This window comes from Oncorhynchus mykiss, chromosome 9 (genome assembly GCF_013265735.2).
Source record: "Oncorhynchus mykiss isolate Arlee chromosome 9, USDA_OmykA_1.1, whole genome shotgun sequence".
Classification (NCBI taxonomy): domain Eukaryota; kingdom Metazoa; phylum Chordata; class Actinopteri; order Salmoniformes; family Salmonidae; genus Oncorhynchus; species Oncorhynchus mykiss.
This window is the reverse complement of record NC_048573.1, coordinates 73683547-73710470: the sequence shown is the minus strand read 5'-3', so window position 1 is coordinate 73710470 and position 26924 is coordinate 73683547. Positions and strand designations below refer to the sequence as shown.

General features: G+C 44.0%; 1 protein-coding gene across 2 annotated transcripts in view; it reads left to right on the top strand.

Annotated features, from left to right (window-relative positions):
• The first annotated feature begins 5671 nt into the window (after window positions 1-5671).
• Window positions 5672-26924, top strand: part of LOC110516471 (laminin subunit alpha-5) — a 252929-nt gene continuing 231676 nt past the window's right edge. For both annotated transcript variants that reach the window (XM_036988972.1, XM_036988971.1), the window contains exons 1-2: window positions 5672-6276; window positions 14524-14676. In XM_036988972.1, coding sequence (XP_036844867.1) covers window positions 5983-6276; window positions 14524-14676 — 447 coding nt within the window. In that variant the 5' untranslated portion in view covers window positions 5672-5982. The remainder of the gene's footprint in view (window positions 6277-14523; window positions 14677-26924) is intronic.

The following is a 26924-nucleotide window of genomic DNA, read 5'->3' as shown; positions in this document are numbered from 1 at the left end:
GTAAGTCATTCTGGGAACAACATTACTCTCTGACAGGGTTCCCACTACATGGCCAAACTGTAAAACCAAAATGGTCTTTATTGTGAAAATGTATGCATTTTTTCCCCCTTTTGGTCTTAAAGGTTAAAGTTGGGTTTAGAATCCGATTTGAAGAAGAGACATTGTAGAACTAGGCGAGGCTTCTGACTTTACAACTTGGCCAGGTGATGACGACCCTCAGACAGACATTCCCTCTTTTTTAAGAGCTTTGTCAACTAAATCCTGTTTGTTTGTTGTTGTTGTTGTTGTTGTTGTGGTAGGTATATATTATATATTTATCTCTGGCAGAGAACCCAACAACTGGTCCAGGTATGAGAATCTACTATAGTCTACTATACTGCCTACCTGTACTGCTTATCTGGCTCAGGTAAAGTTTCTCTGATAGCCATTACAGCTGATCCAGGTACAAGAGTCTACCTGTCTGAAACTACAGTCTGCCTGTCTACAGTCTACCTGGCTGAAACTACAGTCTGCCTCTCTACAGTCTACCTGTCTACAGTCTACCTGGCTGAAACTACAGTCTGCCTGTCTACAGTCTACCTGTCTACAGTCTACCTGTCTACAGTCTACCTGGCTGAAACTACAGTCTACCTGGCTTAAACTACAGTCTGCCTGTCTACAGTCTACCTGGCTGAAACTACAGTCTGCCGTTTTGTCACACAACACAATGCCACAGATGTCTCAAGTTTTGAAGGAGCGTGAAATTGGCATGCTGACTGCAGGAATATCCACCAGAGCTGTTGACAGAGAATTGAATGTTCATTTCTCTACCAGAAGCCGCCTCCAACGTCGTTTTAGAGAATTTGGCAGTACGTCCAACCTGCCTCACAACAGCAGACCACCTGTAGCCACACCAGCCCAGGACCTCTACATCCGGCTTCTTCACCTGCGGGATTGTCTGAGACCAGCCACCCGGACAGCTGATGAAACTGTGGGTTTGCACACCTGAAGAAATCAGGGAAGCTCATCTGCCGCCATCATCTCATAATAATGCACGGCCCCATGTCACAAGGATCTGTAACACAATTCCTGGAAGCTGAAAATGTCCCAGTTCTTCCATGGCCTGCATACTCACCAGACATGTCACCCATTGAGCATGTTTGGGATGCTCTGGATCGACGTGTACGATAGCATGTTCCAGTTCCCTCCAATATTCAGCAACTTCACACAGGTACTGAAGAGGAGTGGGGCAACATTCCACAGGCCAAAATCAACAGCCTGATCAACTCTATGTGAAGGAGATGTGTTGCACTGCATGAGGCAAATGGTGCTCACACCAGATACTGACTGGTTTTCTGATCCACGCCCCCCTACCTTTTTAATATCTGTGACCAAAAGATGCATCTGTATTCCAAGTCGTGAAATCCATAGATTAGGGCCTAATGAATTTATTTAAATTAACTAATTTTCTTATATGAACTGTATCTCAGTAAAATCTTTGAAATTGTTGCATGTTGCGTTTATATTTTTGTTCAGTTTATTTAAAGCTTCAGGAGGAGGAGAGAAAAGGGTGGGGGGGGGGGGTGCAATTACAGCCCTACAGCTTGAAGGAACAGGCATGTAGAAGGAACAGGAATGTACAGGAGAGAGAGAAGGGGAAAGAGGGAAGGAGAGAGAGGGAAGGGGAGAGAGAGAGGGAAGGGGAGAGAGAGGAGAGAGAGAAAGAAGGAGAGAGGGAAGGGGAGAGAGAGAAGGAGAGAGAGAATGAGAGAGAGAGAAGGGGAGAGAGAATGAGAGAGAGAGAAGGGGAGAGAGAAGGAGAGAGAGAAGGAGAGAGAGGGAAGGAGAGAGGGGGAGAGAGAGAAGGAGAGAGAGGGAAGGAGAGAGAGGAGAGAGAGAGAAGGGGAGAGAGAGAAGGGGGGAGAGAGAAGTTGTTATAGTTGATGTAAGCAAATGGTTAAACAACTATGTAGTTGAGGAGGATGAGCAGAGACCAACAACAAGAGATTTCAGAAGCAGAAACATGTTGCCTGGACCCTGTAGCTCTCACCATGAAACTGAGTGTCCTAATTAGCTATAGCTGTTGGTTAACTTCATTCCTCCCTGTCTTACCCAACCACACACAGCCTAGCTAGCCTATGCCTTATGCCTCCAGACAGTTGAAAGCTCCCAGTGTGAGAGAAGAGATTACAAAATGAAAAGAGGGAAAGAGAGAGAGAGAGAGAAAGAGAGACAAAGGGAGAGTCTGAGGATTAGACAGAGAGGAAAAGGAGGGTTGTCTCTCTCTATCTCTCCTGGGGTTTAAGCAGACATACACACAGAACAAAGACCAATCGGAGAAGGTGTCACTTGTCTGTCCTTGGCTTAAACCAGTGGTTCCCAAACTGTCTGTTCCGATGTATTTCTCATCTAAATTTCCTCTTGCAAGTTGCAATAGTAGAATGCACAAGGTGCCATTTTGAAATGGGTTAGTGCATCAGTCGTTTTCCTCTTGTCCTGTCAGTAATGTCCAGATCAACTAGCCCCGGGGTCAGCTAACGTTTTTGAGCTAGTTTTTTAGCCCATAGATTTTGTTGTAACGTTTGAATGATTCAGATGAACACACATAAACATGGCATATATTACAATAAATTAGATTTAAAACTCAATATGTTAAATCCACTGTATAGCAAAATGTGTATAATACAATAAATTAGATTTAAAACTCAATATGTTATCTCTACCCTATAGCAAAATGTGCATATTACAATAAATTAGCTTTAAAACTCAATATGTTCTCTCCACCCTATAGCAAAATGCGTATATAATAATATATTAGCATTAAAACTCTATGTTATCTCTACCCTATAGGAAAATGTGTATAATACAAGAAATTTGCTTTAATACTCAATATGTTCTCGCCACACTATACGAAAATGTGGAGTGAGGGGGGGGGGGGGGGGGGGGGATGTTCCTCAATGATGGAAGGGGGCCCTGAGTTTTACCTAGCCTTCTAACTAACTAACCAATGATGGAAGGGGGCCCTGAGTTTTACTTTTGACACGTATTTCAAACCAAATACTTTAAAACTTTTTACTCAAGTAGTATTTTACTGGGTGACTTTCACTTTTACTTGAGTCATTTTCTGTTAAGGTATCTTTACTTTTACTCAAGTATGACAACTGAGTACATTTGTGCACCGGTGCATTTCTCCCCTGACACCCAGTCACACACAGCCCATGTCTCTCAGGCACAGTCTCCTTCCCCCTGTCCGAGACACCGACCCAGCCGTTTGCACCCCGAATTGGCACCATATTCCCTATTTCATACACTACTGTTGACAAAAGCCCATGTGTTTCTGGGAATACGGTGTCCAGCAGTCTTCAACTCCCAGGAATGCGTCCCAAATTGTACCCTAATTCCCTACATAGTGCACTACCCAATGGGGTCTGGTCAAAAGTAATGCACTATGTAGGGGAATAGGGTGGCATTTTGGGATGTAAACCAAGTCTAGCTCAATCTTCCTGTTGTTTCAGATCATTTTTTTGGGGGGTTGATCTTGGGAATCCCAGGCAGGGCAGAGACTTGTCGGAGGAGCTGAGATACTGTTGTTTGATGTTCTTCTATACGTTGTGTTGGGGGGGGGGCTGAGTAACTCGAGACAGATAGGAGCGAAAAGGAGACACCGCAAGAATGGCATAACTGATTAAAATGTTAATTTATTTTGTAACAGTAGAGAAGATGTATCTGAACTTGCATATTATAACCACATATTGACCCGCTTGATCTCCGTTTTGAGATTTATGACAACGTTCCATATCAATTTCCCCTATGGAATCTCATTCCTTGCCACGCCAAATCTGTCAATCAGAGAGAGAGACCAGTCCCAGGGGCAATAGAGAGGTGTGTGTAGTTGTTGCAACCTGGTCACAGAGCACTTCGTATTATTCTGTACGTAAATCCGCAAAGCTCCATTTAGCATGTTATGTTTGGTATGGTTACATAAGACAGATGGTTACTTAAGGCAAAACCTCAAAGGTGGGTGGATTTTTTTATTTAACCTTTATTTAACTAGGCAAGTCAGTTAAGAACACATTCTTATTTTCATTGGTGGCCTAGGAACAGTGGGTTAACTGCCCTGTACAGGGGCAGAACGACAGATTTTTACCTTGTCAGCTCGGGGGATTCCATCTTGCAACTTTTCGGTTACTAGTCCACCGCTCTAACCACTAGGCTACCTGCCTCTAACCACGAGGTTACCTGCCTCCCCTTCTGGTTTTCTTAACGTAAGGATTTTTAAATTATTTATACTATTTATATATTTATTTATACTTCTACTTTTGATACTAAAGTATATTTTAGCAACTACATTTATTTTTGATCCTTAAGTATATTTCAAACCAAATACTTTAAAACTTTTTACTCAAGTAGTATTTTACTGGGTGACTTTCACTTTTACTTGAGTCATTTTCTGTTAAAGTATCTTTACTTTTACTCAAGTATGACAACTGAGTACTTTTTCCACCACTGCATTGCTTCCGAGTGGCGAGGTGGTCTTAGGTGTCACTACTGACCCTGGTTCGATTCCAGGCTGTATCACAACCGGCCGCGATTGGGAGTCCCATAGGGTGGGCACAATTGGCCCAGTGTCATCCAGGGTAGGCTATCATTGTAAATAAGAATTTGTTCTTAAACTGACTTGTCTAGTTTTAAAAAAATTATCGATGGGGCACACTCCAACACTCGGACATCATTTACAAACAAAGCATTTGTGTTTAGTGAGTCCTCCAGATCAGAGGCAGTAGGGACGACCAGGGATGTGCTCTTGATAAATGTGCTAATTGGACCATTTTCATGTCCTGCTAAGCATTCAAAATGTAACGAGTACTTTTGGGTGTCAGGGAAAATGTATTGAGAACTAAGTACAGAATTTTCTTTAGTAATGTAGTGAAGTAAAAGTAAAAATTGTCAAAAATATAAATAGTAAAGTACAGATACCCCCCCAAAAACGACTTAAGTAGTACATTAAAGTTTTTATACTTGAGTACTTTACACCAGTGTGTGGGCAAATAAATCCAATATCTAACAACCCAAAGGTTGAGAGGTCAATCTAATTATGGACAATTTTACTTATTTTTGTTGTTGTTGCAACTTTTCAACTACTTACAATCGTTTAGCTACTTTTTCAACTACTTAGCATGTTAGCTAAATGCCTTCCCCTAACCTTAACCATTTAGCTAACCCTTCCCCTAACCTTAACCATTTAGCTAACCCTTCCCCTAACCTTAACCATTTAACTAACCCTTCCCCCAACCTTAATAATTGAATCTAACTCCTAAATTGAACCTTTATTAAACCATAGCCTAGCTAACGTTAGCGAGCTACCTAATGTTAGCACCTAGCTAGAATTCGTAACATAACATACGTTTTTCGCAAATTCGTAACATATTGTACAATTTTCAAATTCGTGACATAAAATACGATTTGTAATTAGTAACATATCATCCGAAATGGATGATGGACATCCACAAATGAATACATACCACACAAAACGCAACATATCATACTAAATGAAGTGTCTCTGATTGTACATACAGAATAATGAGAAATGCTCTGAGAACAGGTTGAGTTTGTACAGACTGACGCATCATATTCCCTACAGTAACCCGTGGCATTGAGCTACCCCGGTTCAGACACAACGGGCAGAAAGAGAGCGAGGAGTGGAGGGAGAGAGAGGACAGAATAGAGCTCAGCACAGATAGGTGCCCGCCCAAGCGAGAGACAGCCAACACAGCAACAGGCTTTCAGCGCACAGACAGCTCTCCACCGCTCAATGTTTCAGAGCTAACCGTTGACCTCTTTTCTATCGCATTTACCATCGATTTCTACTTTTTAATGAACCAGGAAAGTTTATCATATCGGTTATTGTAGTTAATTGCTATTCGTTTTTTTTTCGGTTGTTTTTTTCTCTAGGCCAGTCGTCTATTTATCTAACGAACTGCTGCAGAGCACCGGCAGGTGACTATGGCGAAGGGACCGGTGCTGGTGACTCTATCCCTGGCGACTGGCGGCCCTACGCGGCTTGTTTTGCTGCTGTTATGTCCGCTAATCTGCGGCCTCTCGGCGCAGGGCCAGGAGCTGCCAACCAACCGGGTGAATGGCTACAGCCTGCACCCACCTTATTTTAACCTAGCGGAAGGGACCAAAGTCACGGCGACAGCGACCTGCGGAGAAGGGGACAATGGGCGGTCGATACGTGACTTGTACTGCAAGCTGGTCGGAGGGCCAGTGTCAGGGGACCCGAGTCAAACCATCCAGGTAAGAATTTTAAATACGTTTATAGTTTTTGTTGCTTCATTAAAATCAAGTCAGGCATTGGTAACGGGGCAATACACGTTTTCTGCAACCTGTATTTTGTATTTACTAACTTTAAACCAGCCTTCTTTTAAATTAGTATTATTAGTGTAATATTTAAAGAAGTATAAGGTATGCTATTTTCTGCACTTTCGTTAACACCTGTCTCCACATACCTCGGAGTGAGTGATCCGTGCGGTGAGAGCAACAGTTGTGTTGTTGCCGAGATAGGAGACTTTATGAATGAGTTATGAATCAGTTATAACTTATTCGTTATTAACTTCGTAATTAGCATACCCGTAGTTTCTGAAAGAGATTGGTAGCTACACATACGTTAAAGCGGGAAATCAGAATTAGAAACAATAACAAAACGTAACCCACCTCCTGTTTTGGTAAATCCGCTCTCAAATTAATAGACAAGAACTATGGCTGCAAAGAATGACCGTCCATTGACATCAACGTTATAGTTTTAACCACGTTTTGAGGCTGCATAGTGTTTGTTTAAATTTTTCTTTGTGTACAGACAATGGAGTAAAACAAGCTTCTATTTTGGGTTTGATGGGGTACAACAGTTCAATCGATTACAGGCTTAATTGAATGAACAGCAGAGACTGAACGCAACATGGCATTCTATTAACTAGTTTGGGAGTATGGCCTCCAGGAATGCTCCTGGAAAACAGATGATGAATGGCCTCATCACCAAATGCATTGGTACGGTATGAGGAGTTGTAACCATGACCTCATCACTATATGTATTGGTACAGTATAACGAGGTGTAATGATGACCTCACCACTATATGTATTGGTACAGTATGAGGAGGTGTAATGATGACCTCACCACTATATGTGTTGGTACAGTATGAGGTGTAATGATGACCTCATCACTATATGTATTGGTACAGTATGACGAGGTGTAATGATGACCTCACCACTATATGTATTGGTACAGTATGAGGAGGTGTAATGATGACCTCATCACTATATGTATTGGTACAGTATGACGAGGTGTAATGATGACCTCACCACTATATGTATTGGTACAGTATGAGGTGTAATGATGACCTCATCACTATATGTATTGGTACAGTATGACGAGGTGTAATGATGACCTCACCACTATATGTATTGGTACAGTATGACGAGGTGTAATGATGACCTCACCACTATATGTATTGGTACAGTATGAGGAGGTGTAATGATGACCTCACCACTATATGTGTTGGTACAGTATGAGGAGGTGTAATGATGACCTCACCACTATATGTATTGGTACAGTATGAGGAGGTGTAATGATGACCTCACCACTATATGTATTGGTACAGTATGAGGAGGTGTAATGATGACCTCACCACTATATGTATTGGTACAGTATGAGGAGGTGTAATGATGACCTCACCACTATATGTATTGGTACAGTATGAGGAGGTGTAATGATGACCTCACCACTATATGTATTGGTACAGTATGACGAGGTGTGCTGCGTATGTTTGTACATAGAACACAACCACTTGATGAGATCTGAGATCAGGCACTGTTGCAACAACCATAGTAAAAGTGTTATGAAAACTGGGTGCTAACCAAGAACAAGCAGAAGTAAGGGAACCCACCTGGTGAAACCCATCACTGGGGTAGCCTGGTGAAACCCATCACTGGGGTAGCCTGGTGAAACCCATCACTGGGGTAGCCTGGTGAAACCCATCGCTGGGGTAGCCTGGTGAAACCCATCGCTGGGGTAGCCTGGTGAAACCCATCGCTGAGGTAGCCTGGTGAAACCCATCGCTGGGGTAGCCTGGTGAAACCCATCGCTGGGGTAGCCTGGTGAAACCCATCGCTGGGGTAGCCTGGTGAAACCCATCTCTGGGGTAGCCTGGTGAAACCCATCACTGGGGTAGCCTGGTGAAACCCATCGCTGGGGTAGCCTGGTGAAACCCATCTCTGGGGTAGCCTGGTGAAACCCATCGCTGGGGTAGCCTGGTGAAACCCATCGCTGGGGTAGCCTGGTGAAACCCATCTCTGGGGTAGCCTGGTGAAACCCATCGCTGGGGTAGCCTGGTGAAACCCATCGCTGGGGTAGCCTGGTGAAACCCATCACTGGGGTAGCCTGGTGAAACCCATCGCTGGGGTAGCCTGGTGAAACCCATCTCTGGGGTAGCCTGGTGAAACCCATCACTGGGGTAGCCTGGTGAAACCCATCACTGGGGTAGCCTGGTGAAACCCATCGCTGGGGTAGCCTGGTGAAACCCATCGCTGGGGTAGCCTGGTGAAACCCATCACTGGGGTAGCCTGGTGAAACCCATCACTGGGGTAGCCTGGTGAAACCCATCACTGGGGTAGCCTGGTGAAACCCATCGCTGGGGTAGCCTTCATTTGGAATCAGAAGGTGGTGACTGTGGAAACCGACCAGTGTTAAATGGGCAGGACGTTAGTAGCTTGCACAGAGAATAATTTCCCCAAATCAGTTGAGGCAAGATGTAACACTGTTCTTAGAAACTGAAGCTCCACCTGTAACTCTGTGTTGTAGTTTGTGTCGCACAGCTTTGCTTTATCTTGGCCAGGTAACAGTTGTAAATGAGAACTTGTTCTTAACTGGCCTACCTGGTTAAATAAAGATGAAATCAAAAAAACAATGAACACAGGTATTCAGTGAAATGTGCAAACATGAGTCAAATCCGAGCACGCAGCAGTAGCATTTTGGCAGGGATTTCATCCATGAGGAAATTAGGTAACCTTATTTCGGCCCCCTTTTCACTATATAACAAACAACTTTTTTAACCAGACCCTTATGGGCCCTGCCCCTGGTCAGAAGTAGTGTGCTTTAAAGAGAATAGGGTGCCACTTGGAGCACTACCATAGAGAGAAAAGGCCTTGGGAAGGGGAGGGGATGAGGTGGGATGGGAGTGCTCGTACTGCCTCTAGAAACGGTCACCAGTAAGGAACTAAAACGTCCATTCTATACTAAATTCTAGAACATTCAAAGGATATGCAAATTATGGAGAAACTGTCCCTGTAATGTTCTGTTCTAGAACTAATTCCCTGCATTCTAAAAAAAACAATACTGGCTTGTTTGACCCAACTGCTGGGTTGCAGGCGCTGAGTCACTTAGTTGGGTTGTTTTGTTTTAACAAAGAGCAACATTGTGTTGTTGATGTTGTGTTGTTGATGCTGGGTTATTGATGCTGGGTTATTGGTGTTGGGTTACTGGTGCTGGGTTGTTGATGCTGGGTTATTGATGCTGGGATATTGATGCTGGGTTATTGATGCTGGGTGCTGGGTTATGGATGCTGGGTTATGGATGCTGGGTTGTTGATGCTGCGTTATTGATGCTGGGTGCTGGGTTATTGATGCTGGGATATTGATGCTGGGTTATTGATGCTGGGTGCTGGGTTATTGATGCTGGGATATTGATGCTGGGTTATTGATGCTGGGTTATGGATGCTGGGTTGTTGATGCTGGGTTATTGGTGCTGGGTTGTTGATGCTTGGTTGTTGATGCTGGGCTATTGATGCTGGGTGCTGGGTTATTGATGCTGGGATATTGATGCTGGGTTATTGGTGCTGGGTTGTTGATGCTGGGTTATTGATGCTGGGTTATTGGTGCTGGGTTGTTGATGCTGGGTTATTGGAACTGGGTTGTTGATGCTGTTGATGCTGGGTTGTTGATGCTTCTCTCTCTTTCTTTCTTTCTCTCTCTCTCCCTTTCTCTCCCTTTCTCTCTCTTTCTCTCTCTCTCTCTCTCTCTCTCTCGCCCTTACTCTCTCTCTCTCTCTCTCTCTTTCTCTCTCTCTCTCCCTTTCTCTCTCTCTCTCCCTTACTCTCTCTCTCCCTTTCTCTTTCTCTCTCTCTCCCTTTCTCTCTCTCTCTCTCCCTTACTCTCTCTTTCTCTCTCTCTTTCTCTCTCTCTCTTTCTCTCCCTTTCTCTCTCTTTCTCTCTCTTTCTCTCTCTCTCTTTCTCTCTCTCTCTTTCTCTCCCTTTCTCTCTCTTTCTCTCTCTCTGGACATGACTAACTGACGGCTGCTTTATGAAATACATTATACAGTGCCTTGCGAAAGTATTCGGCCCCCTTGAACTTTGCGACCTTTTGTCACATTTCAGGCTTCAAACATAAAGATATAAAACTGTATTTTTTGTGAAGAATCAACAACAAGTGGGACACAATCATGAAGTGGAACGACATTTATTGGATATTTCAAACTTTTTTAACAAATCAAAAACTGAAAAATTGGGCGTGCAAAATTATTCAGCCCCTTTACTTTCAGTGCAGCAAACTCTCTCCAGAAGTTCAGTGAGGATCTCTGAATGATCCAATGTTGACCTAAATGACTAATGATGATAAATACAATCCACCTGTGTGTAATCAAGTCTCCGTATAAATGCACCTGCACTGTGATAGTCTCAGAGGTCCGTCAAAAGCGCAGAGAGCATCATGAAGAACAAGGAACACACCAGGCAGGTCCGAGATACTGTTGTGAAGAAGTTTAAAGCCGGATTTGGATACAAAAAGATGTCCCAAGCTTTAAACATCCCAAGGAGCACTGTGCAAGCGATAATATTGAAATGGAAGGAGTATCAGACCACTGCAAATCTACCAAGACCTGGCCGTCCCTCTAAACTTTCAGCTCATACAAGGAGAAGACTGATCAGAGATGCAGCCAAGAGGCCCATGATCACTCTGGATGAACTGCAGAGATCTACAGCTGAGGTGGGAGACTCTGTCCATAGGACAACAATCAGTCATATATTGCACAAATCTGGCCTTTATGGAAGAGTGGCAAGAAGAAAGCCATTTCTTAAAGATATCCATAAAAAGTGTCGTTTAAAGTTTGCCACAAGCCACCTGGGAGACACACCAAACATGTGGAAGAAGGTGCTCTGGTCAGATGAAACCAAAATTGAACTTTTTGGCAACAATGGAAAACGTTATGTTTGGCGTAAAAGCAACACAGCTGAACACACCATCCCCACTGTCAAACATGGTGGTGGCAGCATCATGGTTTGGGCCTGCTTTTCTTCAGCAGGGACAGGGAAGATGGTTAAAATTGATGGGAAGATGGATGGAGCCAAATACAGGACCATTCTGGAAGAAAACCTGATGGAGTCTGCAAAAGACCTGAGACTGGGACGGAGATTTGTCTTCCAACAAGACAATGATCCAAAACATAAAGCAAAATCTACAATGGAATGGTTCAAAAATAAACATATCCAGGTGTTAGAATGGCCAAGTCAAAGTCCAGACCTGAATCCAATCGAGAATCTGTGGAAAGAACTGAAAACTGCTGTTCACAAATGCTCTCCATCCAACCTCACTGAGCTCGAGCTGTTTTGCAAGGAGGAATGGGAAAACATTTCAGTCTCTCGATGTGCAAAACTGATAGAGACATACCCCAAGCGACTTACAGCTGTAATCGCAGCAAAAGGTGGCGCTACAAAGTATTAACTTAAGGGGGCTGAATAATTTTGCACGCCCAATTTTTCAGTTTTTGATTTGTTAAAAAAGTTTGAAATATCCAATAAATGTCGTTCCACTTCATGATTGTGTCCCACTTGTTGTTGATTCTTCACAAAAAAATACAGTTTTATATCTTTATGTTTGAAGCCTGAAATGTGGCAAAAGGTCGCAAAGTTCAAGGGGGCCGAATACTTTCGCAAGGCACTGTATATACAAAAGTATGTGGACACCGCTTCAAATGTGTGGATTTGGCTATTTCAGCTGACAGGTGTATAAAATCAAATACACAGCCATGCAATCTCCATAGACAAACATTGGCATTAGACTGGCCATACTGAAGATCACAGTGACTTTCAACGTGGCACCGTTATAGTGGTAGCCCCCACAAGCTCACCGAACGGGACCGCAGAGTGCTGAAGCGGGTAGCGCTTAAAAATCATCAGAGTTCTAAACAGAGTTCTAAACAGGGTTCTAAACAGGGTTCTAAACAGAGTTCTAAACAGGGTTCTAAACAGGGTTCTAAACAGAGTTCTAAACAGAGTTCTAAACAGAGTTCTAAACAGGGTTCTAAACAGAGTTCTAAACAGAGTTCTAAACAGCCTCTGGAATCAACCTCGACACAAGAACTGTTCGTCGGGAGCTTCATGAAATGGGTTTCCATGGCCGAGCAGCCGCCATTGAACTCTGGAGCGTCGGCTGGGGTGGTGTAAAGCTCGCCGCCATTGGACTCTGGAGCAGTGGCAACGTGTTCTCTGGAGTGATGAATCACGCTTCACCATCTGGCAGTCTGAGAGATGAATCTGGGTTTGGCGGATACCAGGAAAACGCTACCTGCCCCAATGCATAGTGTCAACTGTAAAGTTTGATGGAGGAGGAAAAATTATCTGGGACTGTTTTTCATGGTTCGGGCCCCTTAGTTCCAGTGAAGGGAAATCTTAACGCTACAGCATACAATGAAATTCTAGATGATTCTGTGCTTCCAACTTTGTGGTAACAGTTTGGGGAAGGCCCTGTCCTGTTTCAGCATGACAATGCCCTCGTGCACAGAGCGAGGTTCCTACAGAAATGGTTTGTCGAGATCGTTGTGGAAGAACTTGACTGGCCTGCACAGAGCCCTGACCTCAACCCCATCAAACACCTTTGGGATGAATTGGAACGCTGACTGCGAGTCAGGCCTAATCGCCCAACATCAGTGCTCGACCTCACTAATGCTCTTGTGGCTAAATGGAAGCAAGTCCCCTGCAGCAATGTTCCAACATCTAGTGGAAAGCCTTCCCAGAAGAGTGGAGGTTGTTATAGCAGTAATGTTCCAACATCTAGTGGAAAGCCTTCCCAGAAGAGTGGAGGCTGTTATAGCAGTAATGTTCCAACATCTAGTGGAAAGCCTTCCCAGAAGAGTGGAGGCTGTCATAGCAGAAATGTTCCAACATCTAGTGGAAAGCCTTCCCAGAAGAGTGGAGGCTGTTATAGCAGTAATGTTCCAACATCTAGTGGAAAGCCTTCCCAGAAGAGTGGAGGCTGTCATAGCAGAAATGTTACAACATCTAGTGGAAAGCCTTCCCAGAAGAGTGGAGGTTGTTATAGCAGCAATGTTCCAACATCTAGTGGTAAGCCTTCCCAGAAGAGTGGAGACTGTTATAGCAGCAATGTTCCAACATCTAGTGGAAAGCCTTCCCAGAAGAGTGGAGGCCGTTATAGCAGCAATGTTCCAACATCTAGTAGGAAAGCCTTCCCAGAAGAGTGGAGACTGTTATAGCAGCAATGTTCCAACATCTAGTGGGAAGCCTTCCCAGAAGAGTGGAGGCCGTTATAGCAGCAATGTTCCAACATCTAGTGGGAAGCCTTCCCAGAAGAGTGGAGATGGCAGCAAGAGGGGGGGTGTGTTTAACCAACACTCCATATTAATAGGTTCTCCAGACCAGCCTATTCACAGGACTGACCTGTCCTGACCTGCCTATTCACAGGACTGACCTGTCCTGACCAGCCTATTCACAGGACTGACCTGTCCTGACCTGTACTAACCTGACCTGTACTGACCTGTCCTGACCTGTCCTGAACTGTCCTGACCTGTCCTGACCTGTACTGACCTGTACTGACCTGTCTTGACCTGTCCTGACCTGTTCTGACCTGTCCTGACCTGTACTGACCTGTACTGACCTGTACTGACCTGCACTGAACTGTACTGACCTGTGCTGACCTGTCCTGACCTGTCCTGACCTGTACTGAACTGTCCTGACCTGCACTGAACTGTACTGACCTGTACTGACCTGCACTGAACTGTACTGACCTGTCCTGACCTGTACTGAACTGTCCTGACCTGCACTGAACTGTACTGACCTGTACTGACCTTAAATTAAATTTAATTAAATTGAGAGAGAGAGAGACAGAGACAGAGACAGAGACACAGAGAGCGAGAAAGAGAGAGAGAGAGAGAGAGAGAGAGAGAGAGACAGTGAGAGACAGAGAGAGAGAGAGAGAGAGAGAGAGAGAGAGAGAGAGAGACAGAGAGACAGAGAGAGAGAGAGAGAGAGAGAGACAGAGAGAGAGAGAGAGAGAGAGAGACAGAGAGAGAGAGAGAGAGAGAGAGAGAGAGAGAGAGAGAGAGAGAGAGAGAGAGAAAGAGTTGCGCCTTTAGATATGTTGTTTTAGAGGCTAAAGGTCACCTGAGAATTCTGCTCAATACTCCATTGAGGTCATTGTCTGTATACCCCCCCCCCCCCCCCCACCCCCTAAACTTCTAAACTCAGTGGTCTGTGCGTCCTCAGGGTCAGTACTGTGACACCTGCGCCATGGGGGATAGTGACAGAGCCCATCCCATCTCCAATGCCATCGACGGGACAGAGAGGTGGTGGCAGAGCCCTCCTCTCTCCCGCAGCACTGATTTCAACCAGGTCAACGTTACCCTGGACCTGGGACAGGTAAGACATTATACTTTACATGTACACACACACACACTCCTCCCATCCCCCCCCAACTCTACCTCTTTCTCTCTCACGTATCTGTCATTGTGTTGTATTGTCACTGTATTCTACTGTTAGACTGTACCACCTGTCATCTGATGCACCACACAGAGCTGTGTTCTTTTGTTGTTTCTGTGGAGGTGTACAGTTACACCAGGAAACTGCTCTTCTCTTCTCTGTTATCCTCTACTCTCTCTCTCTCTCTCTCTCTCTCTCTCTCTCTCTCTGTGTGTGTCTCTGTCTCTCTCCCTCTCTCTCTCTCTGTCTCTGTCTCTCTCTCTCTCTCTCTCTCTCTCTCTCTCTCTCTCTGTCTCTGTCTCTCTCTCTCTTTCTCTCAATTCAATTCAATTCAATTCAATTCAAGGGCTTTATTGGCATGGGAAACGTGTTAACATTGCCAAAGCAAGTGAGGTAGATAATATATAAAGTTAATATATAAAGTGAAATAAACAATACAAATTAACAGTAAACATTACACATACAGAAGTTTCAAAACAATAAAGACATTACAAATGTCATATTATATATATACAGTGATTTAACAATGTACAAATGGTTAAAGGACACAAGATAAAATAAATAAGCATAAATATGGGTTGTATTTACAATGGTGTTTGTTCTTCACTGGTTGCCCTTTTCTCGTGGCAACTGGTCACAAATCTTGCTGCTGTGATGGCACACTGGAATTTCACCCAGTAAATATGGGAGTTTATCAAAATTGGATTTGTTTTCGAATTCTTTGTGGATCTGTGTAATCTGAGGGAAATATGTCTCTCTAATATGGTCATACATTGGGCAGGAGGTTAGGAAGTGCAGCTCAGTTTCCACCTCATTTTGTGGGCAGTGAGCACATAGCCTGTCCTCTCTTGAGAGCCATGTCTGCCTACAGAGGCCTTTCTCAATAGCAAGGCTATGCTCACTGAGTCTGTACATAGTCAAAGCTTTCCTTAATTTTGGGTCAGCCACAGTGGTCAGGTATTCTGCCGCTGTGTACTCTCTGTTTAGGGCCAAATAGCATTCTAGTTTGCTCTGTTTTTTTGTTAATTCTTTCCAATGTGTCAAGTAATTACCTTTTTGTTTTCTCATGATTTGGTTGGGTCTAATTATGTTGCTGCTCTGTGGGCTCTGTTTGTGTTTGTGAACAGAGCCCCAGGACCAGCTTGCTTAGGGGACTCTTCTTCAGGTTCATCTCTCTTTAGGTGATGGCTTTGTTATGGAAGGTTTGGGAATCGCTTCCTTTTAGGTGGTTGTAGAATTTAACGGCTCTTTTCTGGATTTTGATAAATACCGGGTATCGGCCTAATTCTGCTCTGCATGCATTATTTGGTGTTCTACGTTGTACACGGGGGATATTTTTGCAGAATTCTGCGTGCAGAGTCTCCATTTGGTGTTTGTCCCATTTTGTGAATTCTTGGTTGGTGAGCGGACCCCAGACCTCACAACCATAAAGGGCAATGGGTTCTATAACTGATTCAAGTATTTTTTAGCCAGATCCTAATTGGTATGTCAAATTTTATGTTCCTTTTGATGGCATAGAAGGCCCTTCTCGCCTTGTCTCTCAGATCATTCACAGCTATAGGGAGGTTAACCGTGGCGCTGATGTTTAGGCCGAGGTATGTATAGTTTTATGTGTGCTCTAGGGCAACGGTGTCTAGATAGAAATTGTATTTGTGGTCCTGGCGAATGGACCTTTTTTGGAACACCATTATTTTGGTCTTACTGAGATTTACTGTCAGGTCCCAGGTCTGGCAGAATCTGTGCAGAATATCTAGGTGCTGCTGTAGGACCTCCTTGTTTGGGGACTGAAGCACCAGATCATCAGCAAACAGTAGACATTTGACTTCAGATTCTAGTAGGGTGAGGCCGGGTGCTGCAGTCTGTTCTAGTGACCTCGCCAATTCGTTGATAGACATGTTGAAGAGGGTGGGGCTTAAGCTGCATCCCTGTCTCACCCCACGGCCCTGTGGGAGGAAATGTGTGTGTTTTTTTGTTGTTTGTGTACATGGATTTCATAATGTCATATGTTTTCCCCCCCAACACCAATTTCCATTAATTTATATAGCCGACCCTCATGCCAAATTGAGTCTAAAGCTTTTTTGAAATCAACAAAGCATGAGAAGACTTTGCCTTTGTTTTGGTTTGTTTGTTTGTCAATTAGGGTGTGCAGGGTGAATACGTGGTCTGTCCTACGGTAATTTGGTAAAAAGCCAATTTGACATTTGCTCAGTACATTGTTTTCACTGAGGAAATGTACGAGTCTGCTGTTAATGATAATGCAGAGGATTATCCCAAGGTTGCTGTTGACGCATATCCCACGGTAGTTATTGGGGTCAAATTTGTCTCCACATTTGTGGATTGGGGTGATCAGTCCTTGGTTCCAAATATTGGGGATAATGTAAAATGTTTTAAGTATAGCTCAATGGAGTATTGAGCAGAATTCTCGGGTGACCTTTAGCCTCTAAAACAACATGTATGAAGGCTCAACTCTTTCTCTCTCTCTCTCTCTCTCTCTCTCTCTGTCTCTGTCTCTGTCTCTCTCTCTCTCTCTCTCTCTCTCTCTCTCTCTCTGTCTCTCTCTCTCTCTCTCTCTCTCTCTCTCTCTCTCTCTGTCTCTCTCTATGTGTCTCTCTCTCTCTATCTCTCTCTTTTCCCCCTTGTGTTCAGAGAGAAGGAGTCCTGATCCCCCTGTTCATATCCTTCTATTCATTCTGATCTAAAAGGCCAATCTGATCCCAGACGTACTGAGATATATACACTGGTATACAGTACTGAGATATACACTGGTATACAGTACTGGAATATATACACTGGTATACAGTACTGAGATATGCACACTGGTATACAGTACTGAGATATACACACTGGTATACAGTACTGAGATATACACTGGTATACAGTACTGAGATATAATCGTTCTGTCTCTCTCACTAGTAGCTAAAGTAGGACATTGTTTTTCACATGCAGCAGATGGCATGGTGCCAACAGGGCAACAACACTGTTCGGAACTCAACGCTTCCTGGCATTGATATGGACTGTTTTTATATTTCACTACTTACCGATAGATTACGTCCCAAATAGCACCCTGTTCCCGACCAGGGCACAAAAGTAGTGCACACTATAGGGAATAGGTGGCCGTTTGGGACTCAAACCTGGGTGGAAATGCTCAGTGCTCAGGTAATTCATATCACTCTCTCTCTCTCTCTCTCTCTCTCTCTCTCTCTCTCTCTCTCTCTCTCTCTCTCTCTCTCTCTCTCTCTCCTCCCCTCTCTCTCTCTCTGTCTGTCTCTCTCTCTCTCTCCTCCCCTCTCTCTCTCTCTCTCTCTCTCTCTCTCTCTCTCTCTCTCTCTCTCTCTCCCTCTCTCTCTCTCTCTCTCTCTCTCTCTCTCTCTCTCTCTCCTCCCCTCTCTCTCTCTCTCTCTCTCTCTCTCTCTCTCTCTCTCCTCCCCTCTCTCTCTCTCTGTCTGTCTCTCTCTCTCTCTCCTCCCCTCTCTCTCTCTCTCTCTCTCTCTCTCTCTGTCTCTCTCTCTCCTCCCCTCTCTCTCTCTCTCTCTCTCTCTCTCATATTTCACCCATCTCTTTAAGGATTCCCATGTGAGGCCATCTACTAAACAACCAATTATTTCAAGACTAAAGGTGTGATTGTAAATATAATCTGGAGTGCCAGAGTGTGCTCTGGGCGTTTGTAAACTCAGAGCGTTGTCAGATTGGACGCTCGTAAATTCAGAGCAATTCGCTCTCGAAGCATTCAGAGAGCACGTTTACTGACACCGGCCATCTTCAACGGGTATTGAGCGTTCGTAAATTTGTCAGCTATTCTGCGCTCTGGCACACAGACGAGTGCTCTGAAATCGTAGTAGATAGACAGAGCAAATTTACCAGCTACGTCTATCGACAGTTGTCGCAGTGACATCATGAACAGTCTATTGAAATAGTTACTTGCATAGTGGAGTCTTTTGCATAGTGGAGACATGTAGCTAGCAGCTAGCTAAACAATGAACCATAATCCCAACTCATAATGTTACTACCCTGCATGAATCTGAAGGTAGCTAATCAACCAGGTTCAATGTTAGCTAGCTAACATTAGTCTATAACTGGCAATGCAAATGGCTCTGATATATAATATTACTACACAGATCATACATGTCACATTAGCTAGCTAGCAGTACGCTTTAACTTGAAATTAAAATGACTTTTTGACAAAATTAGAAACGTGTAATATCTGAAAATGTAGCTAGCTAGAGTCTGTTACCTGTCGTATACATGGATGGATGCTTCTCCCTCTCTGTCACAGATGTCATGGTTGCCCTTAGTTTGAAGATGTAATCCGTAGACAGCTGTTTTATACAACAGCCTTCTGTGTGTTCTCTTTTTGTCTCCGTATTTGCAATCAAACGCCAGAATTTTCTCCATCTCCTGACCTATCATACTCTAATTCCACAGATTTTAAAACGGGGTCTTCCAGAAAGTGGAGAGCAACACTGATGCAGATACTACTGTGTGAAATCTTTATAAAAAAGATCTGCGTTAGAAAGGATTACCTACACATACTGACCAGCTCATATTATAAACAGAAGCCTGCTACATGGCAGACCAATCCGAACTCATCTCTCGGCATTTCCAGCCCACTCATTATCTCAGCCAATCATGGCGAGCGGGAAGGTTGCTATCTATATCTTTCAACAGATCTGCGTTAGAAAGGATTACCTACACATACTGACCAGCTCATATTATAGACAGAAGCCTGCTACATGGCAGACCAATCCAAACTCATCTCTCGGCATGTCCAGCCAACTAGGCTTGTAATTTAACAATTTTATTCGTATTTACAGATGGAATACAAGTTTGTTATTAAGGCTCATGAAAGTTCACATGTTCCAGAAGGAATTTCTGCCAAAAAAATGCATTTTTATAAAATATAATGTTTACGTTCAAATGTGAAGTATTTCCTGAAACTATTCATAAATATGGGTTCTATTTACAATGGTGTTTGTTCTTCACTGGTTGCCCTTTTCTCGTGGCAACAGGTCACAAATCTTGCTGCTGTGATGGCACACTGTGGAATTTCACCCAGTAGATATGGGAGTTTTATCAAAATTGAGATTGTTTTCAAACTCTTTGTGGGTCTGTGTAATCTGAGGGAAATATGTGTCTCTAATATGGTCATACATTTGGCAGCAGGTTAGGAAGTGCAGCTCAGTTTCCACCTCATATTGTGGGCAGTGAGCACATAGCCTGTCTTCTCTTGAGAGCTAGGTCTGCCTATGGAGGCCTCTCGCAATAGCAAGGCTATGCTCACTGAGTCTGTACATAGTCAAATATTTCCTTAATTTCAGGTCAGCCACAGTGGTCAGGTATTCTGCCGCTGTGTACTCTCTGTTTAGGGCCAGATAGCATTCTAGTTTGCTATGTTTTTTGGTAAATTATTTCCAATGTGTCAAGTAATTCTCTTTTAGTTTTCTCATGATTTGGTTGGGTCTGTTTGTGTTGCAGTCCTGGGACTTGTAATAATGCCTAGTTAAATAAAGGTATTCTTATTTTATAAAAAAAAATATATATATTTTAAAAAATCTGCAAAATCGGCGCCCAAAACTACCGATTTCCGATTGTTATGAAAACTTGAAATCGGCTCTAATTAATTGGTCGACCTCTAGTATCAACCCTTACAAAAAAAATCCAAGAGCAGACCACATGAAAACAATACCCCTCCTAATACTGGGAGTGAGGGAAGTTTCCTGCAATTCCCTAGAAAACCTGAGAAAACCAAAAAGAAGGACAGGCCTTGTGACTGGGACAGGCCTTGTGGAGTGGAGTGCCCAATCTGCCCATCATAAGTTAGTGGTTTCTGGCAAAGCAAGACAGGCCCAGGTTCAGCCAAGCAAGTTTTACTTATCCCAAGTCAGCTCAGTGGTGTCTCTCTCTCTCTCTCTCTCTCTCTCTCTCTCTCTCTCTCTCCCTCTCTCTCTCACACACACACACACACACACACACACACACACACACACACACACACACACACACACACACACACACACACACACACACACACACACACACACACACACACTCTCCTCTGTCTCTCGCTCTCTCTCTGCTCATTGTAACTGTTCCTGGCAGTAGCAGACTGACAGGCTTGGGGATAAGTGTTTAGGTCTCAGATCATCACAATGGAATCCTTGGCTGTTGCTTTACTGTACAGTAGCCAGTCAGAACCAGAGAATTAGGAATTACAATGGCCATACAAAGTATACGAAGTATACGAACCCTTTGGAATTACCTTGATTTTCTGCATAAATTGGTCATTCAATTTGATCTGATCATCTAAGACCCAACAAAAGACAAACACTGTCTGCTTAAACTAATATCTTTTTTTTTTCATGTCTTTATTGAACACACCGTGTAAACATTCACAGTGCAGGGTGGGAAAAATATGTGAACCCTTGGATTTAATAATTGGTTGACCCTCCTTCGGCAGCAATAACCTCAACCAAACATTTTCTGTAGTTGTGGATCAGACCTGCACAACGGTCAGGAGGAATTTTGGACCATTCCTTTTTAGTTTCAGTTTAGCAATATTCTTGGGATGTCTGGTGTGAACCGCTCTCTTAAGGTCATGCCACAGCATCTCAATCAGGTTGAGGTCAGGACTCTGACCGAGCCACTCCAGAAGGTCAGGACTCTGACCGGGCCACTCCAGAAGGTCAGGACTCTGACTGGGCCACTCCAGAAGGTCAGGACTCTGACCGGGCCACTCCAGAAGGTCAGGACTCTGACCGGGCCACTCCAGAAGGTCAGGACTCTGACCGGGCCACTCCAGAAGGTCAGGACTCTGACTGGGCCACTCCAGAAGGTCAGGACTCTGACTGGGCCACTCCAGAAGGTCAGGACTCTGACCGGGCCACTCCAGAAGGTCAGGACTCTGACCGGGCCACTCCAGAAGGTCAGGACTCTGACCGGGCCACTCCAGAAGGTCAGGACTCTGACCGGGCCACTCCAGAAGGTCAGGACTCTGACTGGGCCACTCCAGAAGGCATATTTTCTTCTGTTCAAGCCATTCCTTTGTTGATTTACTTCTGTCTTCTGGGTTCTTGTCCTGTTGCATCACCCGACTTCTGTTGAGCTTCAATTGGCAGACAGATAGACTTTACATTCTCCTGCAAAATGTCTTGATAAACTTGGGAATTCATTTTTCCGTCGACGATAGCAAGCCTGTCCAGGCCCTGAGGCAGCAAAGCAGCCCCAAACCATGATGATGTTGGTGTGCTGTGGCCTTTTTGTCTCCACACATAGTGTTGTGTGTTCCTTCCAAACACCTGTAGTTTCATCTGTCCGCAGAATATTTTGCCAGAAGCGCTGTGGAACATCCAGATGCACTTCTACAAACTTCAGACGTGCAGCAATGTTGTTGTTTTTTGGACAGCAGTGGCTTCTTCGATGGTGTCCTCCCATTAACACCGTTCTTGTTTAGTGGTTTACGTATCGTAGACTCATCAACAGAGATGTTTGCATGTTCCAGAGATTTCTGTAAGTCTTTAGCTGACACTCTAGGATTCTTCTAAACCTCATTGAGCATTCTGCGCTGTGTTTTGGCAGTCGTCTTTGCAGGACGGCCACTCCTAGGGAGAGTAGCAACAGTGCTGAACTTTCTCCATTTATAGACTATTTTTCTTACCGTGGACTGATGAACATCAAGGCTTTTAGAGATACTTTTATAACCTTTTCCAGCTTTATGCAAGACAACAACCCTTAATCTTAGGTCTTCTGAGATCTCTTTTGTTGGAGGCATGGTTCACATCAGGCAATGCTTCTTGTGAATAGCAAACTCACATTTTGTGAGTGTTTTTTACTGGGCAGGGCAGCTCTAACCAACATCTCCAATCTCATCTTATTGATTCGGCTCCAGGTTAGCTGACTCCTGACTCCAATTAGCTTTTGGTGAAGTCATTAGCCTAGGGGGTTTCACATACAAAGGCATGACCTTTGTTTAAATGATGTATTCAACATAGACAAGAAAAATACAATATTTTGTGTGTTATTAGTTTAAGCAGACTGTGTTTGTCTATTGTTGTGACTTAGATGAAGATCAGATCAAATTGTATGTCAAATTCATACAGAAATCCAGATAATTCCAAACGGTTCACATACTTGTTCTTACCACTGTACATAATAGTCATTTGATAGGATCTTTATGGTCAGAATAGTACTATTAAATTACTATCTGACTCTTCCCTTGTAGGAAGAATGGATCTTTCTTGAAGAGATTTGCTGGCGATGTGATGCTCAGCTGTGGAGTGGGTTGGGATGTAGGGTTTCTACAGTCTGGAGTGGGTTGGGATGTAGGGTTTCTCCAGTCTGGTGTGGGTGGGATGTAGGGTTTCTCCAGTCTGGAGTGGGTTGGGATGTAGGGTTTCTACAGTCTAGTTCGGGCTGTGGTGCATCATAGATAGCCTTTCCACATCGTTAGTTAGCCAGTCAGGAGCCGTTGGCAGTAAAGCTGTTTTTTTTGGCAGTAAAAGCAGTAAAGTCTTGTTATCCACTTCACTTTCACAGCTGCCATATGTTTACTGGATCTAAAAACATGGTCCTCCCTTAACTTTAGGGTGGGGGGAGGGGGGCAGCCAGGATGTTAAGCCCATCCTTACCCCTCGCCTCCCCTCCCCCTCGGGACTCCCATTATACAGCTCTTCTAACGAGTTACTCAAGTTCCCCTGCCGCTCCTAACGATGCCCAGAAAGAGGGGGGGGGAGGGGGGAGGGAAATAAGTCTTTGAGCTGGGAAAGGAGACCATTCATATTCTATCTTTGATTTAAATGTCAAATGCATTTTGAGTGTGTGTGTGTGTGTGTTGTGTCTTTGGTCCTCTGCCAGCTGTGGCACAGTGTTTATAGTAGTAATAGTCCTGACGTTATCAGTCCGGTCTGTAATCCTGACGTTATCAGTCCGGTCTGTAATCCTGACGTGATCAGTCCGGTCTGTAATCCTGACGTGATCAGTCCGGTCTGTAGTCCTGACGTTATCAGTCCGGTCTGTAGTCCTGACGTTATCAGTCCGGTCTGTAGTCCTGACGTTATCGGTCCGGTCTGTAGTCCTGACGTTATCGGTCCGGTCTGTAGTCCTGACGTTATCGGTCCGGTCTGTAGTCCTGACGTTATCGGTCCGGTTTGTAGTCCTGACGTTATCGGTCCGGTCTGTAGGCCTGACGTTATCGGTCCGGTCTGTAGTCCTGACGTTATCAGTCCGGTCTGTAGTCCTGACGTTATCAGTCCGGTCTGTAGTCCTGACGTTATCAGTCCGGTCTGTAGTCCTGACGTTATCAGTCCGGTCTGTAGTCCTGACGTTATCAGTCCGGTCTGTAGTCCTGGCGTTATCAGTCCGGTCTGTAATCCTGACGTTATCAGTCCGGTCTGTAGTCCTGACGTTATCAGTCCGGTCTGTAGTCCTGTTGTTATCAGTCCGGTCTGTCACTGTGGCCCTTACTTGTACTGCCTACAGTGTAAAGCATGACATGCTACTACATTGGCCCTCCTAACCACCTGACATGCTACTACATTGGCCCTCCTAACCACCTGACACAAGACTGAAACCACTAGGCTACCTGCCGTCCCTACACTCTAACCACTAGGCTACCTGCCGTCCCTACACTCTAACCACTAGGTTACCTGCCGTCCCTACACTCTAACCACTAGGCTACCTGCCGTCCCTACACTCTAACCACTAGGCTACCTGCCGTCCCTACACTCTAACCACTAGGCTACCTGCCGTCCCTACACTCTAACCACTAGGCTACCTGCCGTCCCTACACTCTAACCACTAGGCTACCTGCCGTCCCTACACTCTAACCACTAGGCTACCTGCCGTCCCTACAATCTAACCACTAGGTTACCTGCCACCCCTACACTCTAACCACTAGGCTACCTGCCGTCCCTACACTCTAACCACTAGGCTACCTGCCGTCCCTACACTCTAACCAATAGGCTACCTGCCGCCCCTACAATCTAACCACTAGGTTACCTGCCACCCCTACACTCTAACCACTAGGCTACCTGCCACCCCTACACTCTAACCACTAGGCTAACTGCCGTCCCTACACTCTAACCACTAGGCTACCTGCCACCCCTACACTCTAACCACTAGGCTACCTGCCGTCCCTACACTCTAACCACTAGGCTACCTGCCGTCCCTACACTCTAACCACTAGGCTACCTGCCGCCCCTACAATATAACCACTAGGTTACCTGCCGGTTTGAGTGACAGAACTAACTTGTGTGCCCAGTGGCTAAACACCTCTCTGAAGTGTGCACATTTCCTAAATAATTTCAATTCGCTTTTTTATGACTCAAAGAAGCGTTTTAAACTATAAGGTGATTTAGTTGTTTTTTTGAGCTCTCCCAGCTAGGCCGTTGAGGAACTAGAGGAAGCTCACTGGAGTTTGTATAACGCCATGTAACTGTACATCTAATACAGGGGGGGGGGGGGGGGTCAAAACGTCTGTCCGACTAAGGGACGGACAGAGCCACAGAGCTTTGACGTCATGTATAGCACGTTACTGTTCAGTACTATGTTCCAATTTAGCCGTTTATCAGTGCCCAAATCTGACATTTTCAATGTGTAAAGGGTTAAATGGGGTTAGTTCTATTGTTAAGTCTAGAATGTTAGTTGTTGATCAGGTCTGGTGGGTTCTTAGTTCTATTATTAAGTCTAGAATGTTAGTTGTTGATCAGGTCTGGTGGGTTCTTAGTTCTATTATTAAGTCTAGAGTGTTAGTTGTTGATCAGGTCTGGTGGGTTCTTAGTTCTATTATTAAGTCTAGAGTGTTAGTTGTTGATCAGGTCTGGTGGGTTCTTAGTTCTATTATTAAGTCTAGAGTGTTAGTTGTTGATCAGGTCTGGTGGGTTCTTAGTTCTATTATTAAGTCTAGAGTGTTAGTTGTTGATCAGGTCTGGTGGGTTCTTAGTTCTATTATTAAGTCTAGAGTGTTAGTTGTTGATCAGGTCTGGTGGGTTCTTAGTTCTATTATTAAGTCTAGAGTGTTAGTTGTTGATCAGGTCTGGTGGGTTCTTAGTTCTATTATTAAGTCTAGAATGTTAGTTGTTGATCAGGTCTGGTGGGTTCTTAGTTCTATTATTAAGTCTAGAATGTTAGTTGTTGATCAGGTCTGGTGGGTTCTTAGTTCTATTATTAAGTCTAGAGTGTTAGTTGTTGATCAGGTCTGGTGGGTTCTTAGTTCTATTATAAAGTCTACAATGTTAGTTGTTGATCAGGTCTGGTGGGTTCTTAGTTCTATTATTAAGTCTAGAATGTTAGTTGTTGATCAGGTCTGGTGGGTTCTTAGTTCTATTATTAAGTCTAGAGTGTTAGTTGTTGATCAGGTCTGGTGGGTTCTTAGTTCTATTATTAAGTCTAGAATGTTAGTTGTTGATCAGGTCTGGTGGGTTCTTAGTTCTATTATTAAGTCTAGAATGTTAGTTGTTGATCAGGTCTGGTGGGTTCTTAGTTCTATTGTTAAGTCTAGAATGTTAGTTGTTGATCAGGTCTGGTGGGTTCTTAGTTCTATTATTAAGTCTAGAGTGTTAACTTGTTGATCAGGTCTGGTGGGTTCTTAGTTCTATTATTAAGTCTAGAATGTTAGTTGTTGATCAGGTCTGGTGGGTTCTTAGTTCTATTGTTAAGTCTAGAATGTTAGTTGTTGATCAGGTCTGGTGGGTTCTTAGTTCTATTATTAAGTCTAGAGTGTTAGTTGTTGATCAGGTCTGGTGGGTTCTTAGTTCTATTATTAAGTCTAGAGTGTTAGTTGTTGATCAGGTCTGGTGGGTTCTTAGTTCTATTGTTAAGTCTAGAATGTTAGTTGTTGATCAGGTCTGGTGGGTTCTTAGTTCTATTGTTAAGTCTAGAATGTTAGTTGTTGATCAGGTCTGGTGGGTTCTTAGTTCTATTATTACGTCTAGAATGTTAGTTGTTGATCAGGTCTGGTGGGTTCTTAGTTCTGTTATTAAGTCTAGAATGTTAGTTGTTGATCAGGTCTGGTGGGTTCTTAGTTCTATTATTAAGTCTAGAGTGTTAGTTGTTGATCAGGTCTGGTGGGTTCTTAGTTCTATTGTTAAGTCTAGAATGTTAGTTGTTGATCAGGTCTGGTGGGTTCTTAGTTCTATTGTTAAGTCTAGAATGTTAGTTGTTGATCAGGTCTGGTGGGTTCTTAGTTCTATTATTAA